At 43.8% G+C, this 24,224-nt stretch overlaps 1 protein-coding gene across 1 annotated transcript in view; it reads right to left on the bottom strand.

Annotated features, from left to right (window-relative positions):
* BABAM2 (BRISC and BRCA1 A complex member 2) overlaps positions 1-24,224 on the bottom strand; it is a 398,034-nt gene that overhangs the window by 31,239 nt on the left and 342,571 nt on the right. The window contains exon 11 of the mRNA XM_021697338.2: positions 3,338-3,491. Coding sequence (XP_021553013.1) covers positions 3,338-3,491 — 154 coding nt within the window. The remainder of the gene's footprint in view (positions 1-3,337; positions 3,492-24,224) is intronic.

The raw sequence follows: 24,224 nt of genomic DNA, 5'->3' as shown, positions 1-24,224 counted from the left end.
GCTCTCTTTCACTTCCAGTATTGCTCAGTAACTTATGTGAGCTATTCAACACTGTATTATGGAATAAGCTTTATGTTAGCTGATGTTGCCCAACTGTGGCTCAAGTTAAGTGTCCTGTGCACACTGAAGGTAGTCCCACGTTAAGCTAGGATGTTGGGTAGTTCCAGTTTACAAACGATGTTTTCAATTTACGATGGGTTTATAGGTACATAACCCTTTTGTAAGCTGAGGAAGATCTGAGACTAGGCAGAGGGGAAGAAGCTGCCTGCACGTTAGCATGCATGGAGAAAACCGGAGGGAAGAACGCTGAAGGATTTGAAGGGGCAGAAAGAGGGTGGGAAGAAGGAGTGAGCAAAGGCACTGTGGGACAAGGCAGAAGCCAAACACAAGAGTCTTCCATATGTCCATTCACTGACCCTTCAGATCAAGCCCATCCAATAGGGAGGAGTACAGTCTTGTTTTACAGGATCAAGTTCAGAAAGGTTAATAGCCCTGCCCAAGGCCACAGCTTATTCGATTAGAACTTGCGACAGGAGCTGGGCATGGGACTGCATGACCCCAAAGCCTGTGCTCACCCAGTAGAGGGCATTTCACTTGTGAGGACAGAATTTGCTGGACAGCCATGAGCAAGAAGCACATGTCCTAGGAAAAGCTCTGGTCAGTGCCAGCAAGTGTCCTTCCTGAGTCCACATGTTTAGAATTTTGGTCTAGAGGAGGGAATAAACAGCTGACTCCACTCAACGGGTTCTACTGCTGTTCATAAACCGTGAGTGTTTATGTCATGGGCAGAGCTCCCCGAGTGAATTATAGCCTTTTACGCACTGTGCACATACAATATTTTCACAGGACAAAGAAACAGGGCGTGTAAGGAATGCTGCAGTTGGCCTCTCTCTCTTTCTGTCCTTTCTCTCCAACTCTCTCCACCAATCACAAGCCTGTCCTGCAGGACAGTTCTCGGATTGTGTTGATCTATTACCTGGCTTTCTGACACAGCCCAGGGAAGTTACTCGGTTCAATTTAAAGAAGAGAGCTTTTAAACTATTTCTTCTTCCTAGTATGAGCGGCTGGCTTTCTCTTTTATTACATTTAAAATGAATCCATCTTCACTACTGTAGAAAGCAGATTTTTTTTAACGTTACTTCAGATATTTTCTTTAGACTGGTGTTAACATAAAGCAAATGTCTCTTGCAACTCTGAACCAATCTGTTAAGATAAACAGGCTTCACTTACGATATTCCTACACTGAAATCATAGGCTTGTGGTCTGCAACTCCTTAAAGACTCAATTCATACATGCTAAAATGTCTAGTTAAGAAACACACACACACACACACACACACAGAGTTTTGCCATGGAAACCACGAGGACATGTCTGGTTCAGACTCCATAGCACATACCACAAATAACAGTCCATCTTCTAAGGGCAGATCTTGTATATACACAGGGAAAGCCCAGAAAATTAAACAATTGCAATACCCCAAATATAAAACTTATTTTTGAATCCCTTTTTTTCAAGTCTGTTTCAATATATCTAAGTCTTAATCATTGTTATTAGGTACATTTGCATATGCCTGTCATTTTCCTTAAATAGAATTTCAGACTTGGACCTCATGGATAAAAAGGGGAAATGTAGGGAGAAAGGGCACACTGAAGTCTCAGATAACACTTCTGGATCCCACATATGAATATGGGAAGGTCTGTGTTTCTACAGAAAGCAGCCCTGTCATTATTGAACAGAGCCCCAATCCTGATTAAGTGAAGGTTTTGTACCTACAGAAAGTATAGGAGATGCCAGGAGGCCCCCTGGGAGGGAAAGAAGTCTCAGGGAGGGGGGAGGCAAGAGCAAGAAGTCCTACTAATCGAGAGCATTCTAGGTCTGGCAGGCCAGGTTTTGTTAGTACTTCAAACTGTCAGAAGTCTGGTATGATAAAGGCTTTGATCTCTCCTGCTGGGCTATAAATTCCATGAAGACATGGACAACTTCCAATGTGTTTATCACTATCCCCAAGCATGGAGCTCATTGCCTGGACCATGGTAGCTGCTCAATAAACGCTGAATGACTGAATGAAGATGTTTAATAAATATCCTTCATATCTGTGATTCTGTGGATCTCATCATCCTTCAGCTGGGATCACAGGGGTGACCGTATGGCTGTTCAGAGTGATAAAGTAATAACCACCTGCCACTCTAACCATGACATATTTTTGGAAACTATGATTTTGATCCACTGTGGCTTCAATCTGGGAGGCCATGGTTCATGAAGACTGATGTTCCAGATACTAAAGTGTTACCCAGGCTCAGATGGTTAAGCGTCTGCCTTCGGCTCGGGTCATCGTCCCAGGGTCCTGGGATCGAACCCCATATCGAGCCCCACATTGGGCTCCTAGCTCAGCGGGGAACCTGCTTTTCCCTCTCCCTCTGCCTCTCCCCCTGCTCACGCGCATGCTCTCTCTCTCTGTATCTCTGTGTCTCAAATGAATAAATAAAATCTTAAAAAAAAAAATTAAAAAAATAAAGTGTTACCCATAAAACACCAACATACTTGTACATTTACCTATCCCGCAGGACTTGTGAACACTTTCTACATATAGGTTCATGGGCAGTACTTAAATCTCTAAGCTCCAAACTCTAGCTAACTTCAACTTCTATCAAATTCCCAGCCTACTTCCACAGGGATTCTAACAGTTCCAAGCTATTTGCATAGCCATTTACTCAGACGAAGAAGACACAGGCCCTAATTTGGGCAATGGTGGTAGAGATTCAATGAGGTATGTAATGTTTGTTCCTTCAGAGACATTATAGTTCCACATGAAAAACTTGGTACTGGACCCATGTACTGACCACTAAGCAGAAATTCTATTTGTCTACTGTCAGCTGAAATTTTCCATTTTTTAAAAAAAAATATGAAAATAGCTTCCAACATTTTCATCATCAACACCATTTATCCACAACTCTAATTCCTCTAGTACTTTTTCTCTAATCTAAATAGACCAGTAGATTGCAGATAAATCCTGTAACCCATTTAAAAAAACAAATAAACAATCTACCTGATGAGTCTAGATAAGGGGTTGGCAAGCTTTTTCTGTAAAGGGCCAAACAGCAAATATTTTTGGCTCTGTAGGTCATGTGTGATCTGTTGCAATTTCTCACTCTGCCATGGTAGCATGGAAGCAGCCATACAAAATAAGTAAAGAAATGGGCATGGCTGTGTTTCAGTAAAACTTTATTTACAAAAACAGGCACAGGACAGGATTTAGCCTGCAGGCAGTAGCTTGCCAACCCCCGGACTAGAGAAAGGAAATGCTCCTACTTGTAGGAAACGCAGTGGATTCACTTACTTTGCTCTTTTGGCCATCTCATTTCCATCCCATCTCGGGCTGTATGGATAATTTTTTTGGGCCTGGGAATAAAGCTGTCCACTGTTGGTAAAGTGATAGACGGACTGGAATGTGAGAGTTGGCTGGTCTCGAGGGAAAAACAGGGGCAGGTCGACTGCAAAGACAAAAGAAAAGAAGCAAGTTAGGGCTTAAATGTATGGGTTAAACCTGAATGTTGGGTACAGACTCTATCTGAACCACAAAAACTGCTTGAGGCTTAGGTAAAAGGTATGGAGAGAGGGAACGAGAAATACCAAGGTACCTTCCCTGCCTTCAAGGAGTTTACAATCTAGGTACATAAATGAAAATCACACATAAATAAATATAACCAATATGAGGCATGATGCGTGGGTGCTGACAGATGCTATGAAGTGTTCACAGAAGCTGGGCACTCCCAGCCATGTGAACGCCTCCGTGGCACTTACTTTGTCCAGGATTCCATAGAGAAGTTAGTTGATTATCTGTTTTCAGTCTCTTTTAAATCATAAACTCTTCAAAGGTTGGGCAGTACCTTCCTCATCCAGCATTTGATGGAGGGGGTGGGATGGAGGCTGTCCTTAAAGAATGGATTTGGAATGGGGAGCAAGAGAGCAGGTGATAATCTTTCTACTTTATAGGATACAGCCACTGGACCACCAGCAAAAATAAAGTTATCACTTTACTTCCAATCAAGCAGTGAATTCTGATACTCAGCACTTTGAGGCTCCTCCAGATGTGTTACCACATATAGTTCCTAAACCAGTGGGGGCTCCTTAATGGAACGCAACAGGGACTCATCTGAACACTGCATTATATCTACTTCAAGGGTGCAGCCTGATTCCAGTGTTGGCTGCTAACAAGTATTATGTGCTTGTATCTGTTCATTTTGGGGTCCTTTCACTCAAATCTTAAAAATAAAATGACTCCTTTTAGTTTGAGGCAAACCGACCCTATAAACACAGACTGTTTCAATAGCACATTCTTCAAGGCATATATTGTATATTTGTGTGGATGTTATCACTTCCAGGGCAAAGAACAGGCACATTAACTTGGGAAAATATAATAAGGAGAAAAAAATGTGTATGGAATTTCCTAGCTTCACAGAGTACTTTTACATATTTTTATCTAATTTGAGACTTATAATCCCATGAAGCAGACATTATTTTTACCATGTGCATTTAACAGACGAACAAACTTGAGACTCCAAGAGGTTAATTAACTTGCCCGTGCCTTAGCTAGGTGGAGGCAGGGTTCAAATCTAGACCCATGGTGTAAATCCTGAGCTCCTTCTATTGGGCCCCATTGCCTCCTGCTCACAACACATTCACCGTGTTATCATTACAGTTTAGGAAGCTAAAATCTCTACTGTGAAGAATGTACAAGATTCATCTTTTTGGCTACATGAGGCAAATTTATGAAAATACACACTAGCTAGCTGTGTATTTGTCACCATGCCAGTGTAGGGTGACATTTGACTTGGGCTAGGCCCTCTAAGCATCCAAAATGATTTCATGAAGGAAAAGTCAGATTCGCAGCAAACTTCAAAAAAAACCAAGAAAACAAGAAACAGAAAAACTGTCCAGTGGCAGGCCCTCTTAGGCCACTGGGTCTATCTGACTCTGACTCAGTGCTGCAGGGGGTTTCTGCATATGAATCACAACCCCCAAAAAGCGGGAAGACCGTGAATATCCACTCATTAAGTCACATTTTCCACGTGCCTCAGTGCAGTTTCAGCACATGCCTATTTGTGCCAAAGCAGAGATTTAGTAACATGGAGGAACAATACAAAGTATGAAAAACAGACTGACTCAAATTAGAAATAATCCAATTCAGAAAACCCTTTTGAGTCCCTTTACATTACAAAGCATGATTTGTAACATCTTCAGTCATTTTGAATAAATATTGCTTTCTAAAATTAAGTTTATATCTTTTCTGATTACTCACTGCATCTTCTCTGACTAATTTTAGAAAAAATGCCCATTCACATACAGTTTAATTTCACTTCAATTGTTTATATTACATGTTAAATATCCAAATATAAAACAAGATTCACGTTAACCCCCAGAGCGGTCATCAACAGCACTGGTGAAAGGTATTTAACCTGTAAGCTTCCCTTCAAAAATGCAGTCATTTTGAATAATAGAATTCAGTGGCAATAATTTGCCAATTTAAAGTAAGCACAGTCACATTCAGGATCAAAGTAATACAGAGAATACCACAGTCTTCATGACTGTCAAGCCAGCAGCTTTTTCTGGGCTTTGGAATACATTATATTTTTTGTTCCTGTTATTTTGTTTTGTAGAAAATGAGTTGCTGGTATTTTGACATGCTGAAAAATGATTTTCCCACCTAGTTCTGAACCATCCACTTTGACCCCCTAAATGCCCAATTAAGATCAGAAACAATTCAAAATGTGAACGTAAATTTATTTACCCAGGCAAGTGAACTGTTCTGATTAAAAGAAAAAAAACTGCCAGTCAGCTACATGCTGAGATGTACTGTGATCCCAGAAAAACATTGATTGCATGATTATTTCTCCATGGAGCTTTTTCTAAAAAAGTATAGTTGAAGCCAATATTAAAATTTGATCACAGTAGCTGGATGATCAGCAAAGCAGGAATGGTCAGAGTACTTGAGAAATAAAGTCGGTAATCTACATATGAGAAAATAAAATTCAAAAAATATAAATACCTTATTCAACTTAACTAAACGATATCCTATCTGTATCAGTCAGCAGTCAATAAAAGGATATTCTTTAAAAAATGTTCTGCATAAAAGAGTTAATAACTAAAATGTTTATGAGAAATACTTTGCATTTTTCTTATAAGAATGATTTGAATGGTACAAATTAGTCAGAATTAAAAAAAAACAAAACACAAAGCTTGTTTTCCTTATCCCCAAATGTTTCTGCCACTTAATGTTTGCCTATAAAGCTAACTCGTTATTTTTTTTTAAGGTTTTATTTTTTATTTTTTATTTTTTTTTTTTTTTTTAAAGATTTTATTTATTTGACAGAGAGAGACACAGTGAGAGAGGGAACACAAGCAGGGGGAGTGGGAGAGGGAGAAGCAGGCTTCCCGCCGAGCAGGGAGCCCGATGCGGGGCTCGATCCCAGGACCCCGGGACCATGACCTGAGCCGAAGGCAGACGCCCAACGACTGAGCCACCCAGGCGCCCCTTTAAGGTTTTATTTTTAAGTAATCTCCACACCCAACATGGGGCTCAAACCCAACCCTGAGATCAAGAGCCGCATGCTCTGCTGACCGAACCAGCCTGGTGCCCCTCACTCATGAGCTTCTGACACAAAATAAAGTAAGACTGCAGGCCTTCAAACAGCTAACTTGCTCTGAAGGTACTCCCGGGGTTCCAAGCCATTTGGGCTCACAGCTTCAGCTAGATCAAAACAACATTTTAACCATTGGATTCCTTCGAACACAACCCACCTACCAGCTCCAGTTTGATTCCCAGAGGAGAATCATTCCATTTGGTTCAGTTACTCATCGTCAGTACTATTTTGACAACTGCTTCCTATTTCCTTCTTCCTGTATACAGAGACTGATTTTGGTCAGCTCTCCTTCCACGGAAGGGATGGTCCTCACTTGTTCAGTATAATTTCAATAACCACTGCCAAAGTATTACTTTCTTCAAGAACTTGTTGAAACAAGTCCCTGCCAAAACACTTGGGATTCTGTACGACCTGGGCATTTCACAGCATTCCCTCACAGGGCCCTGCTGCCCTGGCAGAGGGCAGGGATCATGAAACTCTGCACCAGCTTGCCCTGTGCTGGACAGTCGCTGCAGGGAGGAGTCCCACGGGTCACGGTCCCAGAGCTCTCGTGCTTGTTCTCCAGGCAACTGGCAGCCATGCGGCTTTGAGAAGGAGCCGAATATGGACCAATAAACTTCGCTGCCTCTCTCTACACCACGCTGGGATTCGGATGGACAGATGCAGTTTTGCTTTCTCTAGTAAACAAGCTTAACTGTCCCCAAATGCTCATCCTTTCACCATAAGACGACTTCATTAGAGTTGTATCTAAATTCATAAGACTCTCTAGAAATTTGTCACTTCTCCAAAGACCTCACGATGGAAAAATGGCCCCCAATAGCCAAAAGCAATACCACATCACATAGGTGACACACAGGACAGCTGTCAGATACTCCCTCAGAACATTTCGGGCAGAGTTCTCACTAGTTTGATCATAGGATCTTTCCAGGAAAAAAAAAAAATCTAATTATGGCAAGATTAGGACAAGGTACATGAACAGTAAGTAATGATAACTAGCAGTCTGGCACAGAGAAAGGAGAGAGAATAATAAATAAAAGCAGATTTAGGAAATCAAAAATAATCCCAGTCTGGGGCCATTCAGCAGAGAACGAAAAGCCCAACCATCCCTCAAGCTATTACCATACTGTAAGTAATGTTCACTCCCAATCTCAGTAACCTGGCAGACACTCTTGGTTCCCTACCAAGAGCCATCCATTCTCCATTCTTTTTTTTTTTTTTTTAACAGAAGGAAGGGAGGAGGGAGGGACAGAGGGAGAGGAAGAGAGGGAAAATCTTAAGCAGGCTCCACACCCAGTGCAGAGCTCAATGCAGGGCTTGATCTCATGACCCTGAGATCATGACCTGAGCCAAAATCCAGAGTCGGACACTTAACCAACTGAGCCACGCAGGTGCCCTCCCATCCTTCGTTTTTATGGGTAGAGCCTTCCTCCCACTTCAGAGTCCTAAAGTGCTGGGTATTCACTCTCTTCAGCCTTCCATGAGACCAAGGCATGGAAATGTGACTCAGTCCTGCCAATGAGACCCAAGGGGAAGTTGGCTAGGGGTCTTCTGAGAAATATTTTCCTCTCTGAGTAAAAACATGTATAAGGAGAAGCCCCCATTTCATTCTTGCCTAGATCTTGTCATGTGAGATCTTGAGGCTTGGAGCTGTGTATCCACCTTGTGACCAGGAAAGTTAGCCTGACATCACTGAGCTATTGAATTCATCAGCCCTGGAATGCCCAGTTCTGGATTCCTTGTTATGTGAGACCACTGCAAGTCCTAATTACCTAAACCTCTTTTAATCAGGTCTTCTCAGACTTGCAGTCAAAGAAAGGCATCTAAAGAAATGTTATTTCTTGCAGCTTCTGTTCAAGACGGCAGGATAATTGAATAACCAATTTCAGAAGTATTTCCACCAAGCATGGTTGAAAACATTCAAGGCACATAAATAGGAAAGTCTGAGTTGTCAGGAAAATGCAGTTCTGTGGGACAGTTCAATACTTGAAAATGCCAAACAAATGAGGGGTTAACCATAATTGCTTCCCTGGGAGTCACATCATCGGATATTTTCATCCTTATTCACAAGTCAGCCGTTATTTCATTTCTCCAAACCTTCCAAACGCTATATTGCTGTGTTCTTGGGTCAGTAGGAAGATACTCATGCCTTCACTTTGTGGTGGTTACAGTGGTGTTTCCATTTTCAGTCCTCTGTAGACTCTCCAGTTCCTCGAAGCCTCATTAGCAGACAGTTTTAACCCCACGTTGACTTGCTGTAAACGCCCCTCTAACAATGACTCCATCTGAGGTCAACTCTCCCTAAAAGCAGTTTGCTCACATCTCATTCCCAGGCTTCCCCTGCAGTGAGCACAAAACCACCCATGAAGTCTGCCATTTATTAACTGACCACCCCTTACTGACACCCTTTTACTAACTGCACACTAAACCTTTGAGACACACGGATTCTAACCACTAGAAAGTGAAACACCACATATCCAAAGCACTTGCCTACAGGAAATATAAAAGGAAAGTTTTCCAATTCAGAAGTAATCCTACCCAAGGCATTAAAAATCGAATGGTGTCTCCTTTTACCATCCCTGCCTTACATTTAAGTGACAGGGAGACTAAATATTAACCAGATTTTGTTGAGCTGGCTTCAAATTTTCATTATCTTTTGTGAGATGTGATCACAAAGACAGGTTATCTGTGGGGTTGTAATATTACCAAACTAAAGCCTGATCCTTAAATTCTGCTGTAAATTCTAAACATCCTAATATGGGAGGAGACAGTGTGGTATGGTGGAAAAAAGCACAGCCTTTGGAGTCAGATAAAAATGAGTTTAATTCCTAGCCCCACCATTTATTAGTGGTGAGGCCATAGGCAAAATATTTCATCTCTCTGAATCCTGATGTTCTCATCTGCAAAATGAGGATAATTCTTTTCTCAGCACTGCTGGCGAGACTGGACAAAAGCAGAGCAGGTCATAAATAAATATGCATTCCCTTCCCCTTCTCCCCCTTTCTTCTTAGTTGGTTTGTTTGGTTTTCAATCTGGCTTTATCCACTGTTCCATGTATGTGAAATTTCTAACCATAGCATAAATGCTCACAGCACGTAAGTTTTAGCTATTTTGATGGCACTTTCTAAACTTTGGACAGACCTTCACATCTCAGCATATACAGTATACAGGAAATAGCTTAGCCTTTTCTTCATGACAGAAAACACATGAAAAAAATCATTATACATGACGGCCTCGAGTGTTAAGGAAGACTTAGCTTGCTCTTTCCCAATGCCTCCTATGTAAGGGCCAGACCTCGTAAACTGTGCACAGGCAAGAGGTGATGTGCTCTCAGAGCGGCACACTGAGGTCCCCAGGGCTTACCAGGGAGTGACATGTTGTCTGCCCCTGATGACAAGCTTTCTCTAATTTATTTGTTTCCTTTCCCCAGCCAGTGCCTTTTTGCTTTACCACTTCTCATCAAGGCCAACTCTCAATGTCATCTCTTTCTTCCCTCTTCTCTTTTCTCTGTCTACTTCATTCCACATGTGTCTCAGCTTCTGAAGAGTCGGGTGCCGCTGACAGTCCTTCCCAGGACCAGAACTCTGTGCAGAGCCGGCGCTGCATGGATGGGAGGTGAGGTGGTGTGAGCTCCAGGGTGCCTTCCTCCAGCCCTGCTCAGTGAGCGTCTCCTCGTCCTCCTCCTCTCGTTTCTGTTTGTTTCCTTCCAGGTTTACGGTTGTCCCAGATAGTTGGAGTCACGGGAAATCTGGTCTCTGCTTATATTTTGTTGAGCATTTGCTTTTGAGGTACTTTATAGGTACAAATGAATCATCCCAACACCCAATGAGACATTCACATAAAACTGGAAGAAGAACCTCAAGATAAAAGGGATGCCATAGTGCCGGCCAGTGAAGAGTGAGGCTCTCTCACCCTGCCCGCAGAGACGAGCCCAGACTGAACAGAGTAGGCTTCTCCTCCCACGAGATCAGAGGTTCTCGGCTGGAAGTAAGCATCAGTGTCACCATGGGATCAACAGTGCAGCTGCGTGGGCCCTACCTCAGACCTCTGATTTTTGAAAATGCACCTTAAGTGATTCTGATATGTCTCCCCAGGTCGGAATCACTCAGACTGTGAGCTCCTAAGGGTGAGGGTCAGCGATGAGTTATTTTAGTATTTCTAGTCTTTGAAAGAGTACATGGCACAGGAGAGACTCTTAATAAATGCTTGTTGAACTGAAGGAAAGGAGCATGTAAGGGAACTGCAAATTAGAACGTCAAGGCCATCCCATTTCATACCCATTAGATTGACAACAATTTTAAAACCCAACAACGCTCAAGTGTTGTCAAGGTAGTGGGAATTCTCATTCACTGATGAGCGTGCAAATTTCTATAACCTCTTGTACAAGAGAAGTGAAGATGTACATACTTCATAACTCAGCTATTCCACTCCTAAAATACTATCACACGCACATAAGAAGACACATAGGAGAAAGTTTGCTATAGCACTGTTTGTGATAACAGAAATTGGAAACATCTCAAGCGTCCAACTACATGAGACTGGATAAATACACTGTGGTATATTCTTCAGTGGAATATCTTACAGTATATATATTCAATTCAGAAAAGCATTTCCTCAGGCCTGGCTCCTTGTTCAATCTCTCAATCGGCTCTCGCTTCTGTGACATAGTCCAGGTCCCACCTTCTTCCAGGAAGCCTTCCTTGCCTGCTCTGTTGCTCGGTGATTTCTCCATCTTCCACAGCCACACAGTCCAGTCATGGCTGGACTGCTAACAATTCAGTGTACTTGATATTTTATATCCTCCGCATGTGTCACACTGGGCTGGACACACAGTAGTTGGCTGATATATAACCAGTGACTGGCATAGATCATAAAAGTGAGGAAACGTTGATTGCACTAGACATGTAAAAAAGGAAACATGTTTTTATGAGATGCAGAAAGAAATCAAGTGACAGAGAACACCATAAATAGCATTTAATACCGTTTTAACTTCTATCTTTAAAAGAACGTAGTCACAAAAAAAAAAAAAAAAAAAAGAACTTAGTCACAATAAATAAACTCCTGGCCTGGGAGGATTAAAAAAGAAATCTGGCTAAATTAGGGAAGAATCTGATGAAAAGAATCCTTAAATAAGTTAAAATATATTCAAATGCAAAGGCGTTGGCACTTAAAAACTAGGCAAAGTCTTTAAAGCGCCGTAAGCTTTCAATTAAAAAAATTCATAGACAATGTACCAAATGTAAATGATTAGAAGGAAAGGACACATTTAAGATAGTTAAAGTAGAGGGATTGACACTGGTCAGTTTAAATTCCAGTCTTGAAAAACTGGAACATCCTGCCAGGTACAAATTTACAAAAATTGTGACTACTCCAGAGTAAAGGATGACTAACATAGCCTTTGAAGAAAAAAAAAGTCTGAAACTAATCTTGTTTTATTAAAGGATCTAGTTATGAGCTTTATATTCTAGAGAAAACAGCAACAAGTATCCAATGTGATAAGCATTCCTGGAGCACTGACTATGAGCTGGCTCTAGGGAGGCCATGTGACCAAAGCTGGGTCCTCCTCTGGACAGTGCCAGCATGCACTTGAGTCTCACTGTCCTCGGGAAGGGAGACAGTGGTGAGGCTTATAGTTGAGGTAGTAATCACCATGGGGTATGGGGTGGGAAGAGAATCTGTCTAAAACCTTCCAGAAGCCTCGGGGTGCCTGAGTGGCTCAGTCAGTTAAGCGTCCAACTCTGGATTTCAGCTCGGGTCATGATCTCAGGGTTGTGAGATAGAGCCCCACGTCGGGCTCTGGACTGGGGGTGGAGCCGGATTAAGATTCTCTCTCCCCCTCTCCCTCTTTCTAAAATATTAAAAACAAACAAACAAAACAGCTTCCAGAAGCCTTATTAGATGGGCAGAGCCTTGAAAGACAAGTGGGATTTTGACAGGCAGGTGCAACATGAGGATTCTGACTGGGAGGGGAGGGAGAAAGTGAGGGGATTCCAGACAGAGGGAACGGTATTGGGCAGCCAGAACAGAGAAGAGTATGTCAAACTGTGCAGAGTTGTGAACACAAAGCAAAGGAATATGGACACTTTTCTATGAGCAGTGTTAGCCTGGAACATTCCTAGAGGAAATATCCCATCCCACTCACTCCAGAGGGTCAGAAGTTTTCTTATAATTTAAATACATAGTATAAATCCTCCAGAATGGAGAGTAGAATGCACAAATCAAGAATCACTTTTATTTATTATTTATTTATTATTAGACAGCAGTTGTGCACTCCTCAGTATGGGGATTGATTCCTCCTTATAAAACATCTCTTAAGACTTACTGTGTGTCCCTTATAGTCAGGGGAGGCTCTGAAGGAAAAGCCTGATGATAATGGGCTGTTGGCCATTTATGGGAGTCCTCCATTTTCTCTCAAACAATTCTGACTTCCTATGTGGACAATCCATACAGTAGGGACTGAGATTTGGGACTGGATTTAAGATTGGGATGGGACATAGTTTAAGTCAACTATCTGGCAGTGCTTAGAAACAATGCCCCTCAAGAGTGACTCTGTGTTTCCTCATAAGATGGGGTTAGAATCCCAGGTCACCATGTCATTCTGCTCTACAGAAACCTCCACTAGCTTATTTTTTATTTGTACATTGCACTTTCCAAGCATTCTCCATTCCGGATTTATAGTGTGCTGAGATGTTAAAATTAGGAAAATGTCTGACTCACTAGATTAGGTGGTATGGGGTATCTTCCCTAGAAATGTCTGAAGAGAAGCCACTGCATTCTTTGGTGGCTTTAGGTTCAGTTCCATCTGGTGAGATGGACAGGAAATAGCTTATCTAGGTGAACTTGAATGTTCAGGTGAAGAAGGCATGTGCTCTGTATGGGGCAAACTAGGCTTCACTTAGTAGGTGTACAACTTTGGCATATTAACTGGTCCCTCTGAGCCTCTCTCCTCATCCATCAAATGAGCAAATCTCTAACCTCTGGGTTGGAAATAAAGTGTGTGTACAGTATCCGGAGCCTAAAAGGAATCAAGAACAGGACGGTATACTGGAAAGAATATGATCTTTGGAATTTGACAGATCTGGGCTTGATTCCTACTCTCCCAGTTACCACGTGGGTGACCTCAGGCAATTTACTAAACTCCCTGAGTCTAGGTTTTCTTATCTTTAAGATGGGATAATACCTACCTTGCAAGGCTGTTGAGTGCTTTACATGATATAATGAATATATATAGAATACTTGGCACATAGCAGATATCCATAAATGAGACCTATGATTACTTTCTCTTAGAAGCAATTAAAACAAACAAACCTGAGTCTATATAATTTCTTTTTCCAACCTGACTTCCAGCCAAGAAAAATACCCATAGATTAAAAGTGGCCAAATTCTTTCAATTAAGCTTCCAATTTAGTTCTGCCCATATTTCTATTTGAGGCAAATTCAGGAGTCCTCTGGAACTCTTCACTCTGAATTCTACAATCTTCTTCCTTCAAACAAAAAAAGTCTGGAGGATCTAAGGTCAAATGGGGTTTTGTAGCAAAAGCTGACCACGGACCAGAGAACAGCTGAAGACAGAGGAAGCCTGGTGAAAACGTGGCCAGACCGTTTCCTTTTGTGCTTGGATACTGCACTGCTCTCTCCATTCGCATAGGTGGTTCCTGTAAGTTAAAGGCTTTTTCTTTCTTTTTTTTTTTTTTTTAAGATTTTATTTATTTATTTGACAAAGAGAGAGCGAGAGAGAGGGAACACAAGCAAGGGGACTGGGAGAGGAACAAGCAGACTCCCCGGTGAGCAGGGAGCCCGATGCGGGGCTCGATCCCAGGACCCTAGGATCATGACCTGAGCCGAAGGTAGACGCTTAACGACTGAGCCACCCAGGCGCCCAAGGCTTTTTCTTTTTTTGCTAAACATTTATTTGTAAGCGGTTTTGCTCTTTGAAAAAAAAAAAAAGACCAGAAATACAATCAGTCTTCATATATTTAAAGATTACTATTTGGTCTATGAATTTCCATGTTTTTGTTTAGTGGTTACCGTTTTGGGGCCTTGGTCATTATTTCTTCTGTGAGAATGGGTGGGGGATGCAGTAGGGGAAGGGGAATGGATTCATGTTCTTCCTTGACAGCAATTCTCATCAGAAATGTCGTTTGAGAGGAAGGTATAATTGCTGTCGGAAACGATGTTTTTCAATGGCCCTACTCTCCTATCTCACGAACCCAAATGAAAGAGAAAAACTGTGTAAGCCGAGGTGATCCTGTGGAGGCAAGCCCTTGAGCTGACTGAGCAGCTTGGCCTGTACATTCAAATGTGAAGGAGTAAGAGCATTTTCAGGCAAAGGCCGGATCCAAAGGCTGGATCCGAGTGACCTGAGAAAAGCAAATTCACATTCAATAACTGAGACTTTATTCTTGGAAGCTCCAAAACTTTTCTCCTTTTTACTGATTTTGATTGACATCCTTCTAGGGTAGACTTCACATTTCCTTTTCTCAGATCTCTTTCTAAATGACTCAAAGTGAAAATTATAAATATCAACTCTCAGAGTGGGCCGCATGGTCACGACATCAGGCACAAGCAAGCCAGCCCTTATACGAATTGTCTGACGCCTGCTGTCCGTAGTCTCTTGGTTCCCTCCACCCTCCCTCGCAGCTGGGGCTATCTGGTCTGCACACCTCTACGCTACGGGCCGTCTATGGGCACTTAAGCTGCTGGGGGCTTGGGAACTAGCCCGCCAGGTTCTTTGAAGGGGTAAGAGCCAGGCCAGCCCCTTGTCACTAGGGAGCAGGCCTGTCCCTGGGGTAAGCCCGAGAACTTACTTGTAGCCATGAAGAAGACGGGCTACTCCCGGCCCATCTGGGTCTGGAGTCCAGGTTCTTCCCACTGCAAGTGCTACCAATTATATTTACTGCTTGTTTCTGACATTCTGGAAGGAGTTTCTCCTCAGGGGCATTTCGGCTCATCTGCCATCTCAGCCAGGGGTTGCTGTGGGCAAGCAAGTTCTCTGGCGGTTGACAAAGAAAGCATACAAGAGAGGGAGAAGAGGGGTCGGCGTGTATAGTCACAACAGATCTGGAGGAGGAGGAGGCGTTTGTCTTTCAGACTTTGTAAGTTATGCTCAAGGGTACAATGATCTCAGACTTTTAAGACTTCTTATTTTTGATGTTTCAATTTTCTTGTTTTCTTCCCTTTGACTGGGAAAGCATTTTATGTTCATATCTATGGGGTTTTAATGGCATTTGACACTGTTACTCATTTCTGTTCTTCTCCCATGGTTTCCATAACACTATATTGATCTGCTACTTCCTTTCCTTTTAAAATATTTGCGGTCTTTTCTCCATCTGCTTAACAGCCCCTCATTCCCAAAGCTCAACTGAGGGACTTGTTAACCCTGAAGGCTTGGCCCTCAGCTTTCCTCCTTTAGAAAGTCCCAGAAAGTCCCATCTATCGATACTGACTTTATCCAGGAGACCTTGGTTAGTCCATATGGGCTAAAACAGGGGGTACAATTAAGGTAATGAAGCTGGCATCCCGAGTGCAGGACAGGTAGAAATACAATTCCATTGTATGACCTATATGGCATTTTAATGAAGCATACTGAGTTACTTCAGGTATGAACGCTTAGTACCTGAGGACTTCAAAAATCTCTATATCCTTCCCTGACTGCTCGCTCGCCTGCACTTTGGGCTGATAATGCCAGACGCCTGCTGAATGCCATGACTTAAGTTTTATGGCTTAAATATGTTTTCACATACACTATCTCATGTGTACGTTTCAAGCTAGGCATATTACCCCATTTACAGGTCAGAACACAGACACTCAGAAACAGAAAGTAGTCTGTTTAGAATTACAGTTATAGAACAGCACTGGACCTCAAATCCAGGTCTTCAGATTCTGAACCCAGTAGTTCTGGTGCCATTAGAATGTTCTGCTATCGACTGGGGAAGAATCACACTGCATGTCTGAAATAAAAGCCACCGCTTGCTCCCCATTCACTCACATCCAGGTTCTGCCAATATTCTGTCACCTGACACCCTTCCTTCTTGTTTCCATCTCTGGACAGGCTCACTGTTGACAGCACATCCTACAGGCACTGTCCTATTAGGAGGGGACTGGCGGGGGCTGGGAGCCATGTCTATTCCCACCATGGAGAAACAGAAGTGGGGATGTATATTTTAAACAACAGCAACCCTACTTTACACAGCTGAATACACTTTGTAGTAAGCCTCCCACGTCCACCATTTTAGGTCTGCTGCAAATACTAAGCGTTCACACCTGAAGTAACTCAGTATGCTTCCTCTGCGTCCAGGAATTGCTTTTCTACCTGTCCTGCACTCGGGACGCCAGCTTCATTACCTTAATTGTACCCCCTGTTCTAGCCCATATGGACTAACCAAGGTCTCCTGGATAAAAACATAATTTTTGAATGCTAGTGGGGACAGCTCAGATGAGGCCTATCTAGCTTTTCCTTCTAAAGAAGGTGGGGTACAGCCATCAGGCTCTGGTTACAAGACGAAGACTCGAACACAAAAGTTGGAAGTTCATATACACAGAACACTTAAGGACAGAAGAAAAGAATCAGATAGGAATAAAAAAGAGAGGGAAGTTCGAAAGGGCTTTAATATAAAGTACCTTAAACTGGTCACAGCTCAGCAGAGCCTGATATGGACTCGACAATTAACCTTCTCATTTAGCCTGTCTGCTGCCCTTAAAATAAAACAGCTATATTGACCTGCCCCATCTTATTCATGACCCCTTACCAATACTCTGTGGGATGGAAAACTCTTTGTTTCCAGAAGCCAAATGGTTCACTTGAGGTGTATCATTAATTGGTTTCATGGAAAAACAGGTTTGATTTTTTAAATGTTCAACTTACTAAGTCATCATTCAAACTTAGCTCATGGAAACATTAAACGGAAATCTGCAAAGGAGTGCATGAGCAGGCACCAATAAGTGGAAAGAGAACAGAGGAGGAGAGGTGTGGGAATCCGAGGTCTAGAGGAATGCTTTAACAGGTGGTGCCATATCTCATGCGTGTGCGTGCATGCACGCGTGCACACACCCCCCCTCTATCTAAATTTATACATGTGTGTATATGTGTGCGTACTTGGTTTAAGAAGCAGGGCAGTTTGGGGCGCCTGGGTGGCTCACCTGGTTAAGCGACTGCCTTCGGCTCAGGTCATGATCCCGGAGTCCCGGGATCGAGTCCCGCATCGGGCTCCCTGCTCAGCACGGAGTCTGCTTCTCCCTCTGACCCTCCCCCCTCTCATGCTCTCTCTCTCAAATAAATAAATAAAATCTTAAAAAAAAAAAAAAAAAGGTCAGTTTAAGACATGTACAAAAAGAGGACAGAGAGCTGCTTGTCTGAACCTCAAAGTGACCATGAGCATTCCTGACCGTGGGACTGGTCCTGGCCCGGGAGGGTTAAGGCATCTTTTACCATTGTATGACCTATATGGCATTTTAATGATTTAAAAATCAGTTATGACTTGGTATGAGAATAGGACCAAATGCATGATTATCAGTCAAATAAGAAAAGAGTTTGTGAGTTTATACATAGATTTATCAAGACTCTAAGTTGCCCTGACTGACTCCTGTGCCAAGGGAAAGGGATTTCGAGATGAAGGAGAAATGAACTCTGCCCTAAAAAGTTCATCACTGGGAAAGGTCAGCAAACCAAATGTCCATGGTCCAGTGTGAGAAGTCTGGAGTAGGAGACTGCGTTACTTGGTCTGGGGTTCAGATGAAGAGAGACTGCCTACCTACTACTTAAGCTTTGTTTTCTTTTTCTCATAATGTGCCATTTTTCTTGAGCAGATAATAAAAAGTAGATCATGAGATCAACAGCCTTGGCTTTGCTGAGGTGCATCCCTGCTGAACTGTCCTGAGGTTTCTGGCTGACTAAGCTGCAGGTCCAGGGACAACTCTATTTTGTCTCCCAAGCGGCCCATTCACCTGGCCGTGGCAGAGAAAGCCAAGGGCAAACCCCACAGTGGCTCCGAGGGGCCACTCGGGCAGGACAGCGAGGGCCACCAGCTGAGTGTTTTACTCTTGTCTATGTTTTGCTCATGAGGGGCCAAACTCTGTGGCCAAGAAATACTATGTTTAGACAGGCTGTGCTGGTCACTGGGGCTGCAGGACTAGAGCAGGGCGACAGGCCCCTGGGCCTCATCTGAGGAGTGGGTGGTTTCTGCACCAGGGCTCAGGCTGAGGTAGGAACGCTGGAGAGCTGTGCTTCCTGAATTCGCTGGGGTGAAGGACCTAGTTTTGTTTTAATTTCCAACCTGTCACGGACGAAACTGAGTAACTGAAAAAACAATTACGTGTTTGGATGTGGCAGCAATGTCAAACTGCTACACAGGTCTCTAAATGTTTCTTCTCAATGTCTGTGTCTTTTCAGTCAGGTCCGAAGCAGGTTTGCAGCCCACACTGGGAGGCTCCGGGGCAGGTCTCCTGACACACTTCCGATTGTGCTACCGCCTACCGGGCAATCTGGCCACTGGACCCTCCCTGAGGGTCGGTCCGAACAGTGACAAGTTGTCCACCACACCTTTCTGTGTGGCTGGGGCTGGCCCTGTGCAGACCCTACGTACCTCTTTTCTCCTCTACCTCCTCCCTAGCTGACCAGTCCCTCACTTTCAGTGAGGCTTACTGCTGTTAAAAAAAAAAATTGTCCTCCTGACTCTTCCTAATGCCCTCTGTCACCTCGTAGGACAAACACCCACTCTATACCACACCCTGGTTACCTCTGCTACCGCTCCAGGAGTCCCCTTTCTCACTTCCTCTCAGAATGTTCCGGCTACCTCCTGTCTCAAGTGAAATCTGGCTTTCTCTCATGACCACCCCGAGTAGAAGCTACTCATTTTCCCAGACCTGCCTACACCCTCAAGTCTCACCTCCCATTGAAAGCTCCTACCATTTGGCCACATCAGCTCTGTCCATCCTCCGCTGTCATCTACACGGGCTCCTGGTTCTATACTAACTGTACCTCTACACCTGCTTCAAGCCTCCTCTCCATTCTGATCTCTGTAATCATCCAGTGTCGCTTCATCAGATGAGGACAACCCATCCCGAACCTTCTCATCTATTCGTGCTCCAGTCCCAAAATAATAACTTCTGCAATCCTTGTCTCTGACCCAATTTTCGGCTACTTGCTGAGTATCTCCACCTGCTTATCCCATAAACACCTCAAATGCAATATATTAAAACTCACTGTCTTTCCACCACTTTCTGGTCCTCTTCTTAAGTTTCTGCTCGCCACTCAGCTAGCCTAGCCAGGAATTAAGACAGGATTCTGCAATCCCTCCCTCTCCCTCCCTCCCGCCTCCCACTAACTCAGTACCTCACGTTACCCTGTCTGGACTAGTTACCCCAAAGGGTTTTCCTACCCCCGGCTTTCTCCCACTTGAATTCGTCCTCCCCTGTGCCAGCAGACCCATAGCCTCACTGAGATAATGCCACATGCTAAAATCCTCGCAAGGCTCTCCAACAGTAATAGGATATACTTTGAACACCTCACATACAAAGCTCTTCATAACCAGGCACATTCCTTCCCACCTCATCTCCCGCTACTGCCTTAACTCGTGCACCCTAAAAATGCAATTTTATGAATTATTCCCTATATTCTGAATGCACCCCATCTGTCCAGGAGCACACTGTTCTCTCAGTCCAGGACATTCCTTCCTTGTTATCTCCAGAGAAATTTCTAGTAGCACTTCAAGACCTAGCTCTGGGACATTTCTATAGAACCCCACAGAAGGGGGGTATCCTACATCTGCATCACAGGGTTTCCACACAGCAGCTGCATTAATGTGTTTGCATACCTGCCTCCCCGACCTGCCTGCAAACTCCGCAGTACACCCACCTGTTTGTGGACTGCGGAGCCTCACACAGGAGTCGGTCCATCGTAGATGCTCAAGTGTTTGCTGAGTTGACTTGAGTGTACACAAGGCTTTTTCTCTTTGACAACAGAACCAAGTTTTTAACCTCTGCATGCCCTGGTGCTACATACACAGCAGGTCAGCAGGTGAGGAATGAAACAGTTATGGAGCTGAAGGCCCGCTGACGGAAGTATGTCAGAGTGACTGCTGTTGAGCGGGCACAGGGCAGAGTACTTTTGCTTTTCATTATACGTCTTTCTGGAGTATTTGCTTTTGTAACCATGTTCATGTTTCTTTGATAAAAATAATAAACATAAAATTCTTCGTCGGTCATGAATAATCTATTGCTATGTCTACGAACCGCAAACTGCATTTTCTGTACATCTGAAAGGACAGGTCATGTTCAGAGAGCTTAACTCCAATCAGGCTGCATCATCAGTGTGTGCCAATGACCAGGGGCGAGACTGGCGTGAGGGGCCACCTGCAGGTCACTGGCCCGCGGAGCCCACAGCAGCCCTGCAGAGAGAACGCATTTGCTTCGACAAGTTTGCCTACTTACAGAGATCATTATTATCAATGTGTATTTTTTAAAAAACTAAGAATATACTTCAAGAAAATGTGATTTTATTTCTTCTAATTCCCTGACATGGGTACGGGAGCAAGCCTCTGAAAGCTCTTTCTGTCAGTTCATAAAAAACAGAATTTAAATACAGTAGGCTGAAGATTTTCATGCACACACATGCATGCATGTTTGTGCACGCATGTGCACGCACACACACACATTCGGTTAAAGGAAGTGGGCCTGAATGCTGGACATCCTAGTGCAGGAAGGGTGAAGCTGAGATTTCTACTGAGGACCGTTGTGTGCCAGAGTCAGGGACCCAAACATCAAGAAGGTGACCCAGCTGTGCATGGCAACAGACTGAAGCAGCACATTAGCCAGCGTGGATCACAGAGACATTCTTTCAGAGGTCAGAGATGAAGATACATCAATCCTTGCTAAAACATCCGACGGCTGCGTGGTACAGAGACATATTTTGCTGTGGTATGTAATTTCCTCGGTACTTAACTATAAAAGTGTACCAGAACTGAATTCTAGTGCTCTTTCTAAATGGGAGCTGAGTCACAGGTACCTCCATGCTGTGTCTGCAGTCTAACATGGGTGACTCACGTCTGTAAAATTCTGAGAGAAAGTACCAACCGACCCGTTGCTTAGTCATCTTCTGCATGGATGCTAGGTTCATGAGCTCTGTAAACTATAATGAGCGATCTAGCCTTTTACCATCTCTTTATTCTTTTCTAAACAGTACAAATTACATCTCTAAAAATAACTTCATCTATGCAAGTGAGTCACTTCGACCTGACAAGCTTCCACAAGTTACCCAGCTAAAGTGTAATATTTACTTGGGAAGAGACAAATCTTCCTGTCATTTTAGCCCCATTTTTTCTCTTTTTTTATTTTTATTTTTTTGAGATCAAAATTTGGTAGACTTAGGGAAGGGGGGAGGGTTTCATCAAATGTTTTAATGAAAATATGGTTTGCTCTTAACCTCTGACATGGGCAGGGGTTCGAGGTGGGGCGGGGGAGGAATCCTTTGAAAGCCATTTCCAACAGCTTATAGAAACAAAAATTTTAGGGGTGCCCGGGTGGCTCAGTTGGTTAAGCGTCCAACTCTTGATTTTGGCTCAGGTCATGAGACCGAGCCCTGCTCAGTTCTAGCCCGCTCCCTCTGCCCCTCCCACCATCCCTGCTTGTACTCTCTCAAATAATAATAAAAAATAAAAATTAAAAAAAAAAAACCCAATCTAATATTTCAGGTTTAAGAAGAATTGAAAGACTCTGCACTCTTAGTGAGGGGGTGCTTTCAGACTGTTGAAAGAGAAATATCAGTAATCTTATTTACTTTAAAATCCTGAACTGTGAATTTATGATGTTTTTGACAAAGGAACCAGCCACGCTAATAAATGCATATGTATTCAACATGAATCTTTACTGTCCCAGTGGCTGATTTCCATCACCACGCCCTGGATTCTCTAGCTCTATAACTCAGCTTTCGTCTCCACCCACTTGCTGGGTAGCTGTCCAACCCTCAGGCCTGCGTGCTGCTCTTGGGCTAGCCTTTCTTGGCCTCGTGTTGCCAGCCCTCACCAGGCCCATCCCAGTTAGGCAATAAGCACAATGACTTCAACCAGAGGCAGGAGCAGGTTACCTGCATGGAGCTTATGCCTTCATAAATTAGGCAGCAATACTGAAATGTCAAAGCACTGTTGACTTGAACTCTGACTGAAGCCAGAGAAGACTGGAAGGGTTTCTTATCAGTGCTGGTCAGGAATGGAATTACTGCTACCTCTAGGCCTAGAAAGTTCCCAGTGCTTTTCAGCTTCTCCTTTAAGAGATCAGACCATAGGGCCTCAGTCCGAGGGCCCCATAAACAACAGCTCCCAGGGAACGGAGGTGCTTTAGAAGACAAAGATGAAATCACTGGTCCATTTGAAAATTCCCCAGGAAATGGCCTGCCAAGCCCACTGCCTGGCTACCCCCAGGGCAGAGGCTGAGTCACCTAAATCCTTCCTGACTCCCAGTCACTTGCCTTGTCCTGAGGAGGCCAGCTGGAGTCACCTGGACCCTGCTCTTAGCCCTGGTGAGCAACCAGCCCGGCAGTGGCACCCACCGCAGCCCGTCTTGCCTGCTCACTCCTGCTGGGTCTTCACTCATTCGGCCTTAGCCCCTGCCCGGCCAACACCACCAGGCCATGACCCACAGGAGCTCCCCTTCGCTTCCACACGCACCTGCAGGCTCTGCCACACACACCCTGGCTCCCCTGGAGGACAGGGGGTCCCCTTGTCTCCCTTCCCCCCCCAGAGCTGATGTTACCTCACCTAAGCCTCTTTTCTCTCATGTGAAATGGGGTGAATAACCACCGCCTTCCAGTGTAGTGATGATGAAAAATGACCCTGGAAGTGAAAGTGTGTCACAGGCTGCAAATGCCCTCTGACTGCCAGGCTCCCCTGCCCCCAGCCCAGGCCCAGCACATGGCTGTGGAGCCCCTGCCGCGTGCCTAATCCCATGCGGGGCACTGCGCATAATCACATCACAATGTAACGCATCACTTAGATGTCCTCTTGGACCTTGGCAAGCAAATGAACTGGAATAATGAAGCAAATACACATGACAATTAAAAAATCATCTCAGAAAATATATGTTAAAGTCTCATAATTATGTTATTTGTGTTTTCTTTTAATTTATTATGTTAGTCACCACACAATACATCATTAGTTTTTGATGTAGTGTTCCACGATCCATTGTTTTCGTATAACACCCAGGGCTCCATGCAGAACGTGCCCTCCTTAATACCCATCACCAGGCTAACCCATCCTCCCACCCCCCTCCCCTCTAGAACCCTCAGTTTGTTTCTCAGAGTCCATAGTCTCTCATGGTTCATCTCTCCCTCTGATTTCCCTCCCTTCATTTTTCCCTTCCTTCTCCTAATGTCCTCCATGCTATTCCTTATGTTCCACAAATAAGTGAAACCATATGATAACTGACTTTCTCTGCTTAACTTATTTCACTTAGCATAATCTCCTCCAGTCCCATCCATGTTGATGTCAAAGTTGGGTATTCATCCTTTCTGATGGCTGAGTAATATTCCATTGTATATATGGACCACATCTTCTTTATCCTTTTGTCTGTTGAAGGGCATCTCGGCTCTTTCTACAG

This window comes from Neomonachus schauinslandi, chromosome 10 (genome assembly GCF_002201575.2).
Source record: "Neomonachus schauinslandi chromosome 10, ASM220157v2, whole genome shotgun sequence".
Taxonomy (NCBI): Eukaryota; Metazoa; Chordata; class Mammalia; order Carnivora; family Phocidae; genus Neomonachus; species Neomonachus schauinslandi.
This window is presented reverse-complemented; position numbering and strand designations above follow the sequence as displayed.